The sequence below is a fragment of a genome, unplaced genomic scaffold (genome assembly GCF_019419815.1).
Source record: "Pyrus x bretschneideri cultivar Hongxiangsu unplaced genomic scaffold, Pyrus_bretschneideri_v1 Contig7, whole genome shotgun sequence".
Lineage (NCBI taxonomy): Eukaryota > Viridiplantae > Streptophyta > Magnoliopsida > Rosales > Rosaceae > Pyrus > Pyrus x bretschneideri.
This window is the reverse complement of record NW_025999809.1, coordinates 2,312,013-2,333,424: the sequence shown is the minus strand read 5'-3', so window position 1 is coordinate 2,333,424 and position 21,412 is coordinate 2,312,013. Positions and strand designations below refer to the sequence as shown.

The 21,412-nt window shown below is 35.8% G+C and overlaps 2 protein-coding genes across 2 annotated transcripts; one reads left to right on the top strand and one right to left on the bottom strand.

Annotated features, from left to right (window-relative positions):
• The first annotated feature begins 450 nt into the window (after positions 1-450).
• Positions 451-1,262, top strand: LOC103936059 (plant UBX domain-containing protein 1-like). The gene is made up of 2 exons (XM_009345889.2): positions 451-472; positions 820-1,262. The coding sequence occupies exons 1-2, from the start codon at positions 451-453 to the stop codon at positions 1,260-1,262; spliced, it is 465 nt and encodes a 154-aa protein (XP_009344164.2).
• A 3,276-nt stretch (positions 1,263-4,538) lies between these two features.
• LOC103936673 (glycerol-3-phosphate acyltransferase 9) lies at positions 4,539-9,293 on the bottom strand. Its single transcript, XM_048574276.1, has 12 exons — positions 9,123-9,293; positions 8,952-9,009; positions 8,515-8,633; positions 8,211-8,310; positions 7,263-7,358; positions 6,914-7,010; positions 6,257-6,344; positions 6,071-6,167; positions 5,872-5,957; positions 5,320-5,439; positions 5,121-5,219; positions 4,539-4,946 (listed from the first exon to the last, which is right to left on the bottom strand). Exons 1-12 carry the CDS (start codon positions 9,242-9,244, stop codon positions 4,898-4,900), a joined length of 1,131 nt encoding a protein of 376 aa, XP_048430233.1. The 5' UTR covers positions 9,245-9,293; the 3' UTR covers positions 4,539-4,897.
• Between the last annotated feature and the right edge of the window lie 12,119 nt (positions 9,294-21,412).

Below are 21,412 nucleotides of genomic sequence, written 5' to 3'. Positions count from 1 at the left end.
ATTAGTATTATTAATTTGGGGCGGATCCATGTCATCATTTTTTTTCACAATTTTTTTTTGTAACTTTGGATCGTTAAAAAACATTACAGAGTAAACCCTACAAAAACGTGTGTCAAAAATTATGTAAAAAGTTGTGTCACAGATCCATCTTCAACTATTTATATATAAGTATTTAATACTTATATATATTTGCTATGGTACGGTAATACTGCTGCCATAGATTTTGAATACCAATACTACACTAAATATCATAGGTTCGGTACAATTACCATATCATTACTGTTTGACACACAAAAAATGTCACAAAATCGATATAGTACATTGTAGTAAGGGGCTCTAATTTTGAACTGATGGATTATGCGGATTATGCTTCAGTTTTTCTTGTAACTTTTCTTTTCTCAGAGTGATGACCTGATGCAAGAGACTCTAACTTTCGCCATGCTGATGTCCATGACGGAGGCAACAAGAGATGGTTGGTCGTCGAATTGGGGTTGTGTACGGCGTTCTTCTGTTTTCGGCGGTGGGGTGACTTCAGGAGAACGAAGGATAAAGTGGGAATTTTCAAGAAATTGTGGGGTGTCAATTAAACAATTAAAAAAGAAAAGGGGATTCCTATTCCAAGCGGGATACGAAAGTAAAACTTGAAAAACTTTTCCCAAATTTAAATGGATAGCAAAATCAATAGTGTTTAATACAAGTCAGAGAGTCGCAAAATTCCCTCCGATAATTTTTCATCTTCTTCTTCTCCAATTTGATCGCCGTCGCGAACCCCAGAATTCTCACGATGACGGTTGACGTTTCCTCCGCGGGATCCTTCAGACGAAGGCGGCTCATCGGCGCCGTCGATCGTATCGCCAGCAGTCGATTGCACGGCCAATATCGAGGAGAGCGCAGACGAATTCTACGACTTCACCCCAGAGGACTACTACCGCATTCAACGCACGCGGCAGAAACAAGACAAGTTCCTCAAAACGCAGAAGATTAGAGAGGCAGAGGACGCAAAACGCAGGTCGAAGATCACAAAGGCCGTGATTAGGGTTCGGTTTCCGGATAATCGCACTGTGGACGCAACTTTTCACCCGTCGGATAAAATTCAGAGCTTGGTCGATTACCTGAGGAAAGTTGGTGCTCGACCGGAGTTACCGTTTTACCTATTTACCGCTCCGCCGAAGCAGGTGTTGAGAGACATGTCGCAGGATTTTTACTCTGCTGGATTTGTTCCCGGTGCAATTGTGCATCTTTCGTACGGTGCACCGAACTAATGTGAAACCAACTGTACAATGCCCCACTTGTGGTCACCATTGTCCTTGTCGGGAATTTTATTTTCTAGCTAATAATATTTAATGGAAATAAATTTTCTTGATTTATGAACTAATTTAATCTCGGTAGTTTTTTTTTCTTTTTTTTTTTTGGTAGTTTGATTTTTGAAGTGTCTTTTAACGGAATATGACTTATACGAAACATGTTCACCGTTATAGTGATATTTCTCTCTAATAAAACAATGATATAAGTAAGTTTTTCAACACATGATATTATATTATTGAAAAAGATGTCACGTGACGGGGAACTCATTTTATATAAGTTACTCGTTTCTCAATGAGATTAATATTTAGCTATTTAGCTGCACTAATTAAGCAGTATTTGAAATGTAAACATATTGTTGAATTATTCTCCAAAATTCAACAAACCTAATAAGATAAGATAGAACAATCCCAACGAGAATTGAATGAGTTGGTAAGGATCGTTCTTTTCGCTAGACCAAGACATAGGTACAAACGTGTGGTATGCCATGGCCCTATGATGGGTTAACCTCCGCTCTCCCTAACCTTTTAATAAAAAAATAAAATAAAAAAGATAGAAAAACAACCAACTTCCAAACTAGCAATTTCTGAGTATAATTGTATGATCCCAAGTGACCAAAACAGAAGAGAAATAAGTTAAGTTGAACGTCTTTGATTCCTAACTACAGTAAAACGTAGAAATGCACTTTACAAAAGGCATGATCACGGCTTGGCCAAAAAATTTGATAGTTACTCGCATTAGGAGATGTACAGAAGAATTACATTATAATTTGGTTCCCTCATCCTCTTAGAACAAGCAAAAAGTGGGCGACATTGTAGAGACTTAACAACATATCATTACTCGAGCCTTGCAAACTCATCTTTGAAGCGTTGTTTTTATTATCGAGAGCTGTTTGCCAACAAAGTAAACGATGTTAGTTTGAGTGGATGATAACCAGTGTTTAAATATTTTTCGATAATGTCGATATTTTTATAGAAATATCCAAAAAATCAAAGAAATATATAGAAATAGGGGTGAAGTCTAAATTTTAGGTTAAAATCAACATATATTGTCGATATTTATGACACATCTGTTAAATATCAGAGAAACTTTTGTACTTCATCCAAACCAATATTTGACAATCCCTAAAGTTCCATTTTAAATTCTCACCATTTCCTTCGAAAGCAATCGATATTGATATTTGATATATCCGTTGATATTTTCACAAATTTACATATCGATATTTTCACCGATACTAATATTTTAAACATCGATAATAACCACTGTTTAGTTGGATGTCCAACTAAATCATCATAGGCAATTTCAAACCGCTAAACACGTAATTGCTGACAAAATTACACAACGCAGATGTCGATGCTGTGTATGACTAGTGTCTTTTCTCCTAGTCATCTGGTATTTGTCAATTCATATCAAGATCGACTCTGGTCCCAACTCTCAATTCATATCAACATCGAATCTGGTCCCAACTCCGAGAGAAAGAAATTAAAGGTTTCTTTACTACTAATAGCTTGTTTAGTTGTGTAGAATTATAGAGACAACCAAAACTCACTTCCAATCTCACATATATTGTTCTTAATTTAGTAAGGTGTAGGGTTTTAGCACAATAAATTTCGGTATTAGTTGGAGTGGGGTTAAGATATTTAAACTTTTCTTTCTTAGTGATCAATATTGGATATTTCAATATACCCCCTCACGTGGGACCCAATTAGTGGGTCACACGTGGTAGATCCACACATCGACAACCACGTAGAGTCAAGGGGACTCACCATAGATGCGAGGCCAGGGGACCCACTATCATCGCGTAAAGCCAAGGAGACCCACCCATCATGTGACATTACCGGCCTGCTCTCTGGTTTTGATACCATGAAGAAAAGAAGCATGTTAAGAATAAGTCCCACATTGCATGAGCTTATAAGAGGTTGAGTTATTCCCCATATTGCCAATTGGTTTTATGATGAAATCTCAACTTTCTTCATGGTATCAAAACAGGTTGTCCCACACACTCGCTCTATGTGTACAAGTGTAAAGCGAGCTTACCCGTACAAGTGGACTGCGTGACCAAGGTTGTAAGAATCTTGGTCTGGTTAGTATAACCAGCATAGGCACAGTTGTTTGATTGCAACCGGAAGATGTGCTGTTGCCAAGGAATAGCTGACTGGTCAGACTCGAAGCCTCGCATTGCATCGCAGGGCATGCCGTTGAGTTAATGGTGGATGGCTCGCATTGTAAGCAGTGCAGATATGAAAATTTACATAGACTGAGAGTCCACCAATGGGAAAGGAAATAGACTGAGAGTCCACCAATGGGAAAGGAAAACTAATACAACAAACTAGCGAGAAATGCACCTTACGTCCAATTGTTTGCAGAACTGCTTTGGCACTTCACGCAATTGGTGGCAGTAAAGACATGGGTGTTATTAGAAGCCAGTAGGGGGGCGTCGAGTGATTCATTTGATAAGGAAGACCAAATTCTCCATCAAATACGAAACCGCGTTTTATTCACGGCGGACCAATGAACAAGAAAGAAAACTTTCATTTTGACTTGTTTTCCGTTGTTTGCTTTGTAGGTTTTCCACCAGAAATAATTTGCACACACCTTTTTTTTCTCTTCCAAACGCTTTTGATTAGAGGTGTGCATGAAGAGAAAAGGTGATCGGAAAATGGAAATCATTTCACTTTCAATAACAAGAACACAAGGTACATGAAGGTTTATGACTCGTGAGAGCTCTAAAATCTTTCTAATGCCCTTTTTAGAATGCTTTCTTTGTCACGTGTGAATTGGACGTCATCAAATGCAAGTCATGGGTCTCCAATTCCATGACAAATGAGGATATTTGTTTTGTTTTATAAGAATATTCCGTCTTCTTTGGATCATCTACTTTATTTCGTTTCCTCATTTCATTTTTGGAACCTTTGAGGCTTTCATCCCTTAAAAACGAAAAGGTTTCAGTCAAGAAACATTGATGGCTACAGCCGAATTTTAATTTCTCCTTTTTTGATAACAGGAAAACGTGGACAATAACGATAACTTATCCATGCTTCCTGGCATGTTGGACCATCTCGGTCTTGGTTCATGAGTTAGTTTTCATTTCGACCTCAACTTGAAACCGGGAACAAGCCCTCAACGGAGGGCCAGAAATAGTTTTCAGTAATGCAACGAGTTCTACAACCCGCACCATAAACCCTTTGCCTTGGATTCAACAGCCGAAGTGGAGATCCAATTTTGCAACACAGCACTTGGGAATAAATAGATGAAAATGTACATTCATGTTAAGATCAAAGATCAAGGCATCTTTTCATCATTCACATACAGGTACATTCATGTTAAGATGTGTATTCAATTACTGACAAACGAAAAGTAAGGAGCGACGTTTTCAACTAATGACAAATTTCTACAAACTTCGAGCAAACACCAGGGAAATCAAGCTTGATACATCATTTGTATTGAAGAAAACAACTTGGCATTGAGATAGTAATTCATTTACTTGTTTTATAAAGAAGGCAGCTTCCTCTCGGGCATCATAACCAGTTCCGCTTATGAAGAGGAAATTGGGTGCATTGCGTGTTTAAAATAAATCGACTAAGAAAAACTTATTTCACTTTTCCTCTAGGCGTCGGAGCATAGACTCAGCAAAGCATTGTTGCCTGCAAACAGATAACGACCAATAAGCCACAAGATTGTGAACTGCATGCGTATAATCTTCTTTTTCTTGTCACATTTGTACGATCTTGCCTTATGTATACAAAAACAGTAAAACAATTTAGAAGAATCAATGACGACGAAGAAATAAAAAAAGAGGAAATTTAAGTTTGATTTACTTTCGCTCTCTGTGCTTTGGGCTGGGCCGAGAGTATTTCAGATACCCATCCCACGGAACCATCTTCAGTCCTGCTCGAACAGAAATTATTTCCCTGACCCTGCATAAAAAGCATCCAAAAATAGTGGAGATAAACAAGACCATAACAAGGGCGGGGAAGCATATTGTTCCAGATTACAAGTCCAAGAAAGACCATTTACCTCTCGGCAAATTCAATGGGGGTCTCCCCAGGCCTAATGTTTTGGGGCTCCAAATACCACACATCACAAACAACAGCCCATGACGTCATAAGTTGTAGCAGATGCATTGTGAAGGACTGCCTGCAACACAAACATATCATATAAATCCTTCTGGTATCACAACATCCCCAAGGCCCCAACACCCTGGTTAATGTTCCCTAAATTACGGATCTAAGCTTAACCAACGGCCAAGTCCCATCGAATGGAATCTAGAGTATGATGACTATGCTTAAGCATCATAGAACTTTTTGGGGTGTGCTATTCACACGCTCTTTTTTACTTCTCACACACCCTTTGTTAATTTCTGTCCGTTGATCTTCTTTAATTCATCTGATCCGACGGCCAAAAATTAGAAGGGTGTGTGAGAAGTAAAAAAGGGTGTGTGGATCACACCCCAACATTTTAAGCATTCAAATAGCATGCAAGGTGAAGTAGACAAACTTTCAAGCAAACCCACAAGTCAAATAAGGAACTCAATATTTATAATGTCCAACGATAGAATCCGCTCCTTACTTTTTGCTATTCCAAAAAGCATCAACGAAAATTTTGTTGTACTTGATTGCAACAGGGCAAACTGAGCAGCCAAGCTCAAATGCACCCTAAGCAGTATAGAAATTGAAAGTTAGTAAATAAAAAATACCAAGCAATAAATATAAACTAGTAGTGAATATTAAACTTAAAATGAGCAAAATTTAAACTAGAATACAGTTACCTTCTTAAACATAACAGTGTAGTGATTGTTTACACATGTTCCTTCAGGAAATATAAGGAGAGGGTTATTGTCTGCCCCAAGCACATGTTCCCTTAATCTGAAAAAAGGAACTGTACTAGTTCATATAACAATGACATGGACGATGGTGTAAAAAAATGCTACTATGCACCTTCTGTTTATACTTACTTCTTTGCTACAATTTCCCGATCCTTTGCCTCTGAACGATTGAACCAAATGCACCCTACACTCTCCAAAATAGTGCTTTGCAACAATCCTTCACAAGAAGCATAAACGAAGAGAATTCTCATTTGATTCCATTTCTTATTACAGAAAAGAAAATTCAGATTTTTGTCATTCTTGACTATATTCAAGATTCACTCTTTGTGATAAGCAACAATAGAAAAGTGCTGACAACCAAAAGAACCAAGCACCCTTTTTTCAGAACATATAAAAGAGTCATCAACAATCAATGCACAACAAGAAATCTTATCGATAACATAGATTCTCATTCAAAGAAATTGTAACACTATTATATTGATATGCTAACCCCAAAAAATGATAAAATTGCACGCAAAGTCAAAAAACTTCTATTCCATGGTCTTAACAACTGACATATATATAATGGATCATTATTGTACAAGCACTGCATCAATTGGACAAATCTAAAATGATAAACGCATGCTAATGGTTAAATTTCATGGATACACATAAAACTGTGCTTGAAATGTTTTTTACTTTTGGAAACCACACTTCCAATAAATGTTTCAATAATTCAATTCTGAATATCCATGGAAACTTACACAACTCTGATAATTAATAATGTAAAGCACCATTTACACTTACCAACCCATCCAGGATGCTTTTGCATAATTACAGCAAATGCGGTCATTTGTTCTAAGATGATGAAATCAATCATGGAAGTATGATTGGCCACAAAGACCTGCTCAAACCATGAAAGAAAATCTCAACACAGACATTTAAGAAACAAATGAAATTGATTTTGTAAAAAGATGAGAGCTTTTATTGGTACTCAAAAAGGTCATCTTGCACTCCTTATTTATAAAAACATAAGCGAGAAAATATAAGTGGAGGGGTACATGATGACATTTTGGAGAGCCAATAACAGCTCCCAAAAAGATGCAAAAATAATGGATGAAATTTTAAAAAGGAAAGATTAGGTTAAAAAATGTACCTGCTTTGGCCGCATGCTGGGCCGTGGCCCATGGTACTTCACAACCCCAGTCCAAGATGCAACGAAGAAGCTACAAATTAACTCTACCAAGAGCCTCTGAAAGGAAAACAAACATAACAGCTTAATAACTACATGAAGGCCATTACAGAAAGCAAAACTGTGAAATGAAGGAGCATTGAAACACAAGTGTAATTTATTAACTATTATACTATACTAGATCTATCCACCCCTGAGAATTTATGCATATCTAACACTTACCGGACAAATCGTATGGGACAATACCTAATGGAGAGAACAAAACAATACCTAATAAAGAGAACAAATGACCATCTTCTATTTTTCCTTGTTACTCCAAATTCTTTGTGGTCAGTTATCTGATAGATAAAGCATCCATTAATTGTGACAGTGGACAATCTCGTATTTGGTATTTTGTGGTTTATTTTCTAAGGAGAGTTAGTTGGGGCAGATTTAAGATGATTGAGTTACCAGTCAAAGCTTTGTTGGCAGCTGGACTCTTATGGCATCATTCATAAGTAATAAATAATAATAGACAGAAGAAATACAGGCCATTGGTTCCATTTTTGTAATTGGATGGATTACTCATAAATTGTCCAGTCAATACAGATCATTTTTCATGTGGCATGCCATACATCATTGTTCTAACAAGTGTGAAAGAAGAATGCAGTTATTTGCAAAAATATATTTCAACTATTTTTAGGCATGCTTAAACAGATTCTATAAACATAAGCAGAACTATACGATTAGAGCAGTCTTCGGTAAATTATGCATTAAAACGTCATTTGACCTGATGCCTATAAAGCAGGTAAAGGGATCCAATCTTGTTATCAGAAGATAGAAAACATACAACGCTGATTAATAAAAACTGAAATAAAATATTTTGAATAGAAATCAGCCAAAGGAAATGAAGTAATAGATAAGAAAGTGCACCTCTAAATTTTTTCTCAATTTATCATGGCCTTTCAGCAGGAAGTGCACTGGAATGAAGGATGAGAGGAAAATTATCCATCCGATCGTCAAAACAAGAACCCTGCAGAATTAATTGAGCTGTTTAAGAGACTAAACAACAAATAATATAAGAATCCGTAACCATGATCCATGGAAAGCACAATCATCCAGTCAAAGTATGTCTTGCATTTCCAGTACCCTCAAACTAGAACATGTAAAGCTATTGCGTTATGGCATGAATGCATGAAACATTTCAATTTTTTGACCAAAGATAGAAAATTCTAACCTCGCAGGAAACAGAATGAAGTATCGAACCACCACTCCGAAACACCACAAAGGGAACAGATACACATTCCAGTTCCACGGCTCCGGAGGATTGGACTTAAAGCACCTTGTAAACGAGTCCTGTTCATTCAATCATGATCATCACGAAAATTTATACAATGAGTGCGCAAAATCCGATAAAAATCTCTCAACTTTCAAACTCAACTGAAATCGGTGAAAATAAAGCAATCAAGAGCCAATTAATTACTCAACCATCTAGCTTACAGTTAAAAAAATCCATAATTTACACAATAATTGAGTAAAATTCCATACAATTTTAAACTTTAGCTAGCTTCCAGTTAGAAAGTTGAATACTTTACTTTCTCCCAAAATCTAATCAGACGATTTAATCTCCAATCAAATGAGAGGAGCAAAAGAATTTTGAGAGCGAGGACTTACATCGATAATGGCACCAGCAGCCTCGGTTAGGGTGGGAGATATGTCGAGTAAATCACGCCTGAGAAACAAATAAGATGAGAAAATTCTCTCAAATTTCCCACAGTTTCTCGGGAACCAAACAGAGAATAAGAACAATAAGAGGAGAAAGAGGGGGAGGGGATTAATACATACAGGCGAAGCTTGCCGTGGGGTTCCTGCTGGATGGAGGTGCCGGAAGGGAGGTAATCTTCGAGGTTGGGGCGATCGAGGTCCAATTCGGAGCTTGAGGAGTTGAGCTTCCCGGAGTTGCTCATGCTTCTCTGCTGCTTCTTAGCTCCTATTCACTCTCTTCTTCCTCTTCTTCTACTGAGATTGGATTCGATTCGGTGGTTTTTGTTTTTCGCTTCTGTGTTTTTGTTGATTTTATTTTTATTTTTATTCTTTATTGTGGTTGTTTGTTGATGTTGTTATTGAAAACCCTATTTTTGACCTTTTGTTAATTTCTGGTGGCATTTTTTTTATTTCTGAAAAAAAAACAGAATTTTGCTAAAATAATTTCACTTCTCTTATCACAACTTTTTTTTTTTTTTTGACAAACGAAATTATCAACCAATGGGAAGTGAGCTAAGTCTAGAAATAATGTGATTCAAATTCGTTTTTGGTGAGAATCAAATATAAAACCTCTTACTTAGCAGTGAAGAGGAATACCACTAATTTTAAGGATTTTGAAATTCTTAACGCAAATTCTTCTTAAGGATTTTGGAAAATTATTACAAAAAATTGTTGACAGTTGACTACTTAGTACTACGATCTAGTAGTATACTTGTAAGTAAGAGATCTTAGTTTCGATTCTCACCAAAGATAAATTTAAACTACATTATTACTAGCTCATTGTGAGTCTTAATTCACTCCCTCACCATTTTAGTGTAAATAATATATTTTGTTCAAAACAAAAAATGTAGACAGTTTGAAATTTTGATTCCTTTGTTTTTGCAACTTCAAAAGAATTTTCATTCGAGCTTCAGTAGAGAAGGTTCAGGCGTAGCTCGAGAATTCTTGAATGGGTTTCGACAATGGTCGAGTCGAGAGGACTCAGCTACTAGTCGAGGAGATGGATTAATTTGTCAATTTGAAAAGCAAAAAGATCAAAACTAAAATACGAACAAAACACATTACCAAAATTTCTTTCTCCTAATCTATATTACAGAATTGGACCATGAAAATTATAGTTTATGTTGGGTTAAATATATCAAAACTAAGAAAATCAAACCGAAGTAAAAATCAAATTGCAAAAATCAAACTAAATCAAACTGAATAGTAATTTCACTTTGGATTTCGATTTTGACAAAAAAAAGTAAACCAAATGAAACTGAATCCAATCCTAGTTAATTGATACATATGCTAAAACCTTTTGGAAGACAATTAGACATATACAAATTACTATTCTAGAATTTCCGCCTAGCGCCATTTAAGTCAGCCGTCTCGATTAATCTATAGCTGTTTGAAAATTAAAAATGAATGCTTAGACATGTCTAGGCTGTCTAGGCTCACCCGCCTGGCTCCTAGGTTGCACATGGATCGAGATAATTAGGGTTGTTCATTGGATTGCGTTTTGGATAATCGTGGGTGCTAATTGCAGGGCTAATATAGTTGGGTATGGTTTGGTAATTAGATGTGTTGCTGATGAAACTAGGGATGGTAAGGGAAGGTTTGATAAGAGAATTAGGGTTATAGTTGGGATAATAAGGGTGGTTGATTCGAGGTTTTTGTTGACTATAATAGAATACTATTTGTCAACCAAAAAAAACCAACGAAAATACTATTATACCATTTCATGCATAATTGAAAGAACACATAAGAAAAGAAAATTCATGGGCATTAAATAAATTTTGCACAATTTGTTTTGTTGTTTTCTTATCCTTCATGAACATATCATCAGAGCATGTCTCTAATTAAAGAAAAAATAAAAATAACCCATGCTCTCTCTCTCTCTCTCTCTCTCATATTTTTTAGGGGCATTTAGATTTTTTTTGTTTTTGAACAAACGATATTATCTATACTAAGGAAAAGAGGATAGGCTTAGCCTCACAATGAACTAGCAATCAAGTGGTTCAAACTGGTCTTTGTCGAGAATCGAATGGAACCTAAGACCTCTCACTTACAAGTGAAGAGGAATATCACTAGATCATAGTACTAGGTGGTTAGGGGAGTTTTGATTTGGGTCAAAAGAATTAGGGGTGTGTCTCACACACCCTCTTAATTTTCTGTTGTCAGATCGAATAAATTGAAAAATATCAATCGATAAAAATTAAAAAAATTATGTGTAAGAAGTAAAAATGGGTGTGTGGATATCATACCCCAAGAATCAACATCTCTACTAATTAATAAAATACTTATTGTCAACCAAAACCCTATGAAATTATCAGTTTAACTCTCTAATTAAAACAAAACATGAATAAGAAATATGAGGCAGAAATATAATTTCACACAATTAAATTTTGCTGTTTATTTTCAAACTCTCACCTACATATAATCCTAACATATCTCTAATTATAAAAATAAAAAAATAATAAAAAAAAACTTCTCACTTCCACGTTCTCTATCACTCTCTTCCTCTCTCCTTCTATTTCAAAAACAAAAATAAAAAAGCTTCTCACACACTTTGTGTGTGCTCATATGCTAGTAGCTATTAGGTTAAGTCGTGTATTATCTTTTCTCCACTTTTATTTCTTTTGTACTCGTTTTATATTTTTTTTAAAAGGCTTAAACGTCAAAATGATCTTTGTGCTATAGTCATTTGGCCAATTTAATTCCCGTGTTTTTAATTTGGCTAATTTAATTATCATGTTTATCACTGTTAGCCAATTAAGGACATTTCATCCAATCTCTACTAAAAATTTCATAAAAATATTATAATCTATTTTTTTAATTAAAATAAGAGGAAATATAATTTCAAAATGAAAAGGCAAAAAAAAAAAAAAAAAAAAAAAAACTTAAACAACCCCACCCTACCACGCTCGTCTTGTCATTGACTTAAACCCCAACCTTAGCCACACACATGCAGTTCGACGAACTTGTTTCTAGATCCGCCTTGAGCCCACTTGCCATCCTGCAACTTCCATCATCTTAGCTTCAAGACAATTAACCCTAACCACCTCATCTTCGTCTATGTAATCGAGAAACAGACCGCAATTAAGAAAACCATATATTACCTTTTTTCTTTGTTTAAATTTAAATTTACCAAAAAAAATGCAAATCAATAAGAAATAACACATATAAGATATAAAACTTTCAATTCAAAAAATTATTAAGGCTTGTGACATAGAAAAGAGGGGCAAGAAAATTGGGAGATAAGATAAATACAATTAACCAGTTTTACAGGTTGATTATAAAAATAAAAAATAAAACCTGTAAACGAGGTTTAGAGTAGGAAGAAGAAATTATCATTAAAGAGATAATATAGATAATAAAATAATCGTAAACGTAAGGGATTAGTGTGACAGCCCGTCCTGGATTATTCGTATCGTAGGTGTGAAATGATGATTTTGCCCTTGGTAGGTATTTGTCATTTTGGGTGGTTGTTTTGTTGTTTTTGGTGGTTAACTCTACATGACACACACACATACCCATACCATACACTCTAGTGACCCTTCTCTCTCTTATTTTTCTCGGATTTTCTTCCATTTCCTTTGCAAGTGTACGGACAACACCAAACCAACCCATTTCTGTCCAGATCGAGCTCGTGTTTAGTACCATCACCTTCATCTTATCATCACGAACTCATCTATACTAGTTTTTAGACGTGAAACCCTCGAAAACGTAAGAATCAGGGAATCCCGATTTTGTGCATTGTTCATGCACACGTGATCGTGGGGGTTTTAAAAGGTTCTAAGATCATAGGAATCTTTAGAACACTTTCACAAAGCTCGGGGAAGAAAGTTGAAGTGTTTTGGACGTAGGGGAAGCCCAGTTTCAGTGAGTTGTAGGTTTGGTCGAAATATCGTGGGTTTTTCCGGCGAGATTCCGTTGGTTTTTGGGCTTCAAAGTGGTAAGGTTTTGTTCTACTTATTGTAAGCTTCATTTTGGTACCAATTTCATGGATTTTAGTTGAGAAATGAAGAAGATATGAAGTTTTGAAAATTTCTCAGTTTCCGCGCGAGAATTCGAGTTGCAGACGGCGGCGGACAGCAGCGGCTGGCGAGACTCACCGGAGAAGACAAGAAATATTCCATCAACTTTGACAGAATATACTAACGGCGTTACTAACGGCGTCAGGTATATATAACGGTATATTCCATTTTTGGACGGAATATTCCCTAACGCCGTTAAGGTTACCGCATGTGTGCCAGGCACGTGGCCGCACGTGGCCCGCGCGTTTGGGGTGCCTTGGCCGGCGCATGGGTGGTCAGAAAATTATTTTAAAAATATGGGGATGTTCGCGAGGTTGAGTAGATCACGTTGGTATATTCACACACCCTATTTGAGCATTGTATAAGAAGTTATTACCTAGTTTTGGTTATGTGCTTTAAATTGACGTTTTTATAGTTGTTTCCCATATAGGTAAGACCTATCCTGAGGACGAGCGCAGTCACTTGAGACAAGGGGGTTACGACCTTTCCACATATCAGTGAGTAGGCTTTTGGTTTTCCGTATATACCTATATATTTGTGGTTTTTCCCAGAAAATGATATGGAATGTTTATATGTTTTAAATGTCATGCATAGCGTTTGCCTATTTATTTACGCATTAGTAGTTGCATATATGTATGTTTGGTGCAGCGGACGCGCAAATAAGTGCCAGGTAAATTTATGGTTTATGATTGTGAATTAGTGGTTATGTGAGATGCATAGAGAGTTCATAACCTGCACCCCCGGTGTTAGTGTACCCGCACAGAGTAGGGCACAGTCCTTCACGTGATGTTCACCTCCCGCACCAAATGCTCATCTTGGATCCAAGTTAGGTGCACAGTCCTAGTGTACAGACCACTATAGATGGTTCCGACTCGTAGGTGACCTGCGATTATTCGCCCAGTCTTCACGTGATCTTAGCACTTGAGCGTATTTATTTACACCCAGTCCTGTCGTACAGACCACTTTAGGTGGTTTCGACTCGTGTGCAGGTATAGTTAGTGAGTTGGGGGTTTGAGCTCTAGATTCAGTCGTATAGGTCACGTTAGGTGACTCCGGCTGACATGTTACATTGCATTGATTGACATTACCTGGGTTACTTACAGTTTATGTGGAGGCATTCGACATGGCATACTTTTGAACATGTTTTTGATATATGTGTATATTCTATTTCTGGGAAACTGCATAGGTTTTACGGCGAGGGGTTAGAACTTTTGATAATGAAATGATTTTGAAAAGCTTTGTTTTTGCCCACTCACACTTTCTATTTTGCGTCCCTCCAGGTTCTAGTTTGGATTACTCTTTTGGTGGCTTAGGAGGAATCCACGGCATATATGACAGATTATCACTAGTGTAAGACCACCTCTGGGGTGTGTTTAGTTAGTATTTATTCCTTTGGATTGCACTAGGCTTTATGTGCTCTGATTATTGCTTATCACACTTGCACTTGTACGTTAACTACATTGCTTTGTAGTTTAGTTTTTATTTAGTCGTACTTTTATTTTTATCTTTTGCTTCCGCACTGTACACATGACTACGTCACCCCCACGTGATGGCCAGCACACCTTGATTTCGGTCGGGATGTGTCAATTAGACTTATTTTAATAAATTGAAATATTCATAATATTGACTCAAAAAGTTAGAATCATATCAAGTTTTCCTTTGTTTTATTTATTTATTTATTTTTATATTTACACACACATAGTGTGTAAGCTCCACCTAGTATTTTATTATAAAAAGAGATGTAGGGTCGATTTGTCTACTCATGGTATTGTAGGCAACATTGTCTACTTTGGGAGAATAGGCAAAATTTGAAAACTCAATCGTCTATATCATTAGAGCTAGTTCTTACGTACCTAGCTCATCAAAATAGATTTGCCTAGTCAATTTTCCGACACCATTAGAGATGCTATAAGAGATTGGTGTGGTCACCTAAAAGATATAGGATTGGAATTGCAATGGTTAAGTTGGTCGCAACAAGAACCAAACCAACCACCAAAATATTAGGCCAAGCCGACTTCTGGCTTTGTGGGTGAGCCAATCAGCCAGCCAACGTCCATTTATGCTTCAAACTTCATGCCTATGGCAAAGGAAAGAGCAGATGGATTTGAGTGAAATTATATATGTTTATTTCAGGATCCCAAACTAAATTTATCACATATCTTAGTCACTTAGGTTAATCCAACAAGCTCGTTTTGGGGATGTTTACGTTGAAAACAATTTTGTTCGTAGGTTTTTCTACTAGAAGTGCGTAAAAGATAAATATGTAGACATTTTTTTTTATCAAAATTCTCCAAAATAACTTCGACTCATAATGTTTGTACTAGAAGTGCGTTAAAGATAAATATGTAGACATTTTCTTATCAAAATCCTCCAGAATGACTTCGACTCATAAGCGCCTTTATGCAAATACGTAGTCAAACATTTTTTTTTGTCATAAACTCTGAAGGTATATTGGCACTTTTAAAAGCATCCCAAAACCCCGGACTTGTGCTTTGCAATGACAACAGGTGTATGAATATTGGATGTCATGCAATTGTGGTGAAAGCCCAAGTTATTAGCCCAAAAACGTAGTGTGAGGCCAGCTTTTGGGTTGGCAAGGAAGAAGAGTGTTTTACTTCATGGGCCTAAATACTTAATCCACTCTCCTCAATATTATTCTATTCTTTATTTGTTTATTTTTATTTTTTTAGTAGAGTGATTTTAGCGTTAATAAATTAAATAATAATTAATTGTTTGGGGAGGACAATCAGTGGAGATCAACCTCACATCATAGTGTATAGTTTGACATAATTAAATTTCATCACTGTAGTAACAAAGCCATCCCCTTTTATTTTTTTTTATCTTAATATTGAGAAAATTCACAATATCACGTTATATTCAATGTACCATAAAATGAAAGTATGACATTTTCAAAGAAAATTCCTATATTTTCTTTAATACAAACCATATTTACACTAAAAGGTGGGGAACACTAAGAAGTCATAAGAATGAGCCAACCATTATAATTTAGTATCATTCACCATTTATGGGAGTTGAGACCTCCCACTTATAAATGTAGAAGAATATCACTAAATTGTAATACTAAGTTATACATATCATATGTTTGTCACCTTCATCTACCCTAGTAATATCCAGATGCACTTAAAATCACGAAATATTATAGCCATACCGTTAATGTTAGGCTTCACTAGCATCCTTACATCTGTCTTGAGCATGGGGTATACGGTATAACAACTATCTACCAATCACGTGAAGCATTGCATTGGATGGTTGAATAATTCAGATGGGTAGGGCGCAACTTGGTTGACAATATAAGACAATGGAGGTTTAGGTTTCGGCCGAGAATGTCCTTTTAGCATACAAAAACAATGGAGTACGACAAAAACAACACAGCATGCATACACGACGATGCCTTTATATTCTAAACTTGCAAACGCAAGCAAAGATTAGCCAAAAGTATATACAAATCCAACCAAACAACGTTAAGAATCAAAGGGAATGTCAATTTAATTTCTTAAGGCATGTGCATTGCGGGAGTTAAAGAGTCTTATCAAGCAAAACAATGCACACACGTAAAAGAAAGAACAGAAAAAGAAATTGTGTGAAAAATATAGAGTGATTTTGTGTGTCCCTCCACTTGACTTTGAGTTTGGGACTCTGTCTATATGTGGTATACATTGGGAGCTTGGAGATGGAGTGCAAATTTTTCAAGGAACTTGTCGTGCACTCTTATTATAATACCTGAAATGATACATCGAATGACTTATACTCTGCTAAATTGGTTTTGGATTGAATGCTTATATTTTATCATAATATTGAGTGTTAAGGGTCACTTGCTCTTACTTCACGCAATAAAAATTGGACGTGTTTTCAGCCCAAAACGACATCATACACGAGAAGGAAGCGTGTCAAGTGTATCACACGTCGTATATGGAATCCTAGTGTAAAGAGCTATTAAAATCCTACATCACTTTATCTAGTGAATTAGTTTTCCTTTTGTTTTGTATTCACTATAACTATATAGTGACGTGTTACCAAATCACTCATGCTAAAACATATGTGAATATATTAGGGCTTAGAGTTTAACAAACAATTTCTTCCAAATAATGTTATATACAATTCTCCACATGTTATAACATGTTTTACTTATGATTTTGTTCGTCCACTCATATTACAACACGCAAATTAATTAGAAACCGACAAATTCTCCTCATAATAACAGACAATGATGATTTTTTTTTTTTTTTTGAGCAAAGACAATGATGATTTTGCACAAAGAAAACCTCTTTCCCTTGAAATTTTGTGTTTGGAGTTTGATCGTGTTTCTTACAAAAGAACTAAATGGCCCATTCTTTAGTTCTTTTTCCAATGATAAAGCTATTTATCAAGCATTATTCCCATGACAAACAGTCTGATTTTGCTCACCTTAACTGCAAAGGAAGGTGTCAAATGTCAATCACCATTTACAATAAATTTGTACAAAGAGAGAACAAAAAAAGAAATTAAGTTATGTAAACCTGTAGCACTCACCACCTCAGCTACTGAATTTTGCTTGACGAACTCCTTCCCATTAGGAGACAGTTCTCTTTCATAGGACAAAGATCTATATGAAACATGTTCATCTCTACGTAATATTTTAATCCAGTAATACATTATCATGTATAATATTTTTTTTCCGTATGATAAAGTACTTTGGACCAAAACACCATAATAATGACGAACCCATTTCATATAAGCTGAGCCCTTTACATATCAGTTGAAGCAGATTCAAAGGAGCTTTGTTGGACTTCCCCTTGCTTTTTCATGCTCTTCCCAAAACTGTCAAAAATGTATTCTTTGTTAAGTAATTGTTTTTTACCACTTAGTATTACGATTCAGTGGTATTCTTTAGCACTTGTAAGTGAGAGATCTTATGTTCTATTTTCGCCAAAGGCGAATTTGAAACACATTATTGTTAGCCCATTGTGAGGCTAATCTCTCTCCCCTCTCCCTCTCTATCTATATAAGATCTTTTGTTAAAAAAAAAAAAATTATTTGTTAAGTAATTTAAATGCTGAAACACTGTTCCCTAATTAGTAATTAACTTGCTTTCCCTTTTTTTTCAACTTGCTTTCCATTTCAATGACCTAAAATTACCAATCTTTATCTCTACCGCTTGACATTTTCTCATTTTCTTAATCATGGAAGTACACAACCTACCCAATATTTTAGCCAAGCGTTAGGTGCATCATACATTCCCAATTTATTATAATTAAATTCTCTTAACTAACCCCATTAAGTACTAATCAGTCAATTACCCCCATTCATATGTATTTAAGAAAAAAAATTGTGTTTCTTATCACATATTTTTCAATGTGACAACCACATCGTTATTCCATGTTATCAAAATTCTTGTTTTAACAAATAACTATATCTACGAAATATCAACTTTTTATCTATCTGTACTATAATTTGTGAATAAATAACATCTCTTGATGGTATTATAATAGCATCTTCCTAGAAAGTGCATAATTCAAAACTTGGTTTTCCTCTAATTTTATGAATGCATTTTTGCTCACCATCCTAAAGTGGTGGTGATGCTTACCATCCTATTAATTACTTTTTTTTTTATTTTTTTTTAACAAACGATATTATCTACACTAAGGGAGAAGAGGTGGACTAAGCCTCACAATGGGTTAGCAATAATGTGGTTCAAATTCGCCTTTGTTGAGAATCGAACATGAGACCTCTCATTTACAAGTGAAAAGGAATACCACTAGACTATAGTACTAAGGGCTGGTTTGGTATTGTTGCGCTTTGAAAAAAAAACTGCTTCTGTTGTGCTATGAGAATAAGCAGCTGTGAAATAAGGCAGTATAGTGTTTGATAAACTTTTTTGTAAAAGTGCTTTTGAAAAAAAAAAAAAGTATTATAGTATTTGATAAACTTTTATGTAAAACATATGTGAAAAAAAGTTGGTTTTTCAAAGCTGGGTTTTGTAGCTTTATGTTTTTGGCTTTTTTAACCCAAAACTATGAAAAAAAAACTGAAGCTGAATGTTTACCAAACATAAAAAAGCTCCCAGATTTTTTTGATAGCCACTTTTTTCAGAATCATCTCAGTACCAAACTAGGGCTAAGTGGCTCCTATTAATTACTATTAGATTAGTTTAAATTTTAAAATTTGTGTAATAGATAAATTAAATCAAATTCATCCAATAGTAATCAATAGGGTGATGGGCATCACCATCACTTTAGGGTGACGAGCAAAAATATTTCCCTAATTTGCAAAAATATATCTCTATGACATCTCACATCGCCTAGGGGAGTGATCCTTAAATGCATGTTCTCATCTCTACCTAGCACGAGGCATTTTGGGAGCTCACTAGCTTTGGGTTCCGTAAGAACTCCGAAGTTAAGCGAGAAGGGGGCTTGAGCAATTCTATTATGGGAGACCCACTGGGAAGTTGCTCGTGAATTCCCAAAAACAAAACCGTGAGGGAATGGTAAGCCTAAAACGGATAATATCGTGCTACGGTGGTGGAGCGGACCTGGGGAGTGGTCCCCCCGGACCGGGATGTGATAATTTCCCTAATTTTATACCCACTTTTCTTTTAAAGTTTGGTCAAATATTGTTAGAGTAATGTTCATGAGACTATGTTAAAGTATAACTTTCTGCCACCTTACAATTTAATATCAATTTCAATGTTAATATTATAAAATATTGTGCAAAAAAATATGAGATGCCAGAAAGTTTAAGATGCCAAAACCATTAGGTGCCAAAAAATTAAACTCTCCATGAACTTTCTGCCAATCCATATTTTTAACACAATATTATATAATGTTAAATAGAAGTTAAGATGACATAAAATTAAAAAAGAATGATAATTTGAAAGAACTCGCATTTCTCTTGTTAAGATAATTGTCCGTTTCGTGTTTTGATTTCTTGGCAAACGGAAATCACCAGATTTTTGTAACGTCAAAACGCAAAACGACGAAGGCACGCACTTAAATCACATCGCACAGCGTTATTAACAAGCCCAAAACGACAATTAGCGCGAGGGCGAAAGCGGGCACCGCGCACGTCAGTCCCTGTGTGAGTGTCACTGACGGAAAGGCCGGCTTTCACTTTTCGGTGATTGATCAGCTCCGCCCGCGCTTTTTTGTTGGGATTTGATGTCGCCGTCTGTCCTTGGATTATAAAAAAAAATAAAAAATAAAAAAAAAAAGGGGAAGGGCGCTGAGCACGTGAGAAATGACGGGGAAACAAAGATCTTGCCGGACATAAATAAAGAATCTGGGAATTCGGGTGTGTATAGCGCTCATACCAAAAGTTTTAGGAATCTTTTAACTCATCCCAACCCACTAATCTCACCTAATCATTAGATAATTCCTCCATAAACTCCAAAAAAAAAAAAAAAAAAAAATCTTCCAAGATAAGAATTTCATTAAAGTCGGACTGAAACGTTTACATCTTCCGCCATAACATTAAATAGAAAATCTAGATCTAAAGGTCACCATAAGTAGGAGGCATCATGCTTGAATGCATATGCCACCATCGTATGAGCAACACGATTGCCCTCTCTCGAGGTGCACTCAATTATTTCAATAGCTCATCTTAATTCATTTATTTTTCCTTTTTAATTCATAAAACTGAAATTGCTAATGATAGTCTAACAAAATTATTGTCCGCAAGTGTTACTCTTTGCACTCAAATTCACACATGTCTCCCTATAATATAGATAAATTTAGTTTAATTATTTTATGTTGAATCATGAATCATGATTTTCTTAGAATGCAAATAACATTTTCGTTTAATAGTTCAGAAATTGACTCATAAGATTATTTAAAACGAAGGTTGTTATCCTCACTTTGAAAATGAACCATTTTGCCCTCCTCATTTCTTTATATTTTACAAAAACGGTGCGAGGACAACCATTTTACACTCCTCATCCTTTATATTTCACACTAACGGTTCAAGGGTTATTTGAAATTGGGGTGTGCTATCCACACACCCCATGATAACTTCTGTCCGTTGATTTTCTTCAATTCATCCGATCCGACAACCGAAAATTTAAAAGGTGTGTGAAAAGTAAAATGGGGTATGTGGATATCACATCCCTTGAAAATTTGAAGTGCTAATAACAGCTCAATTTAAAATATGTTCAAGGACTTTGTTTTAGAATTAGATATCTCATCTTAATCATTTATTTTCCTAAAAAGGCTTGAGAAAGTCTAAAACAATGGGATAAGGAGCCCTCCCTATTACCCACTCTTCGCCCACATATTTAGGGAGCAAAATACCACTTATCCAAAATTAAAAGATTAAAAATGGAGGCAATGGGAGCTGATTTTTCTCCTCCTCCCCCCTAAA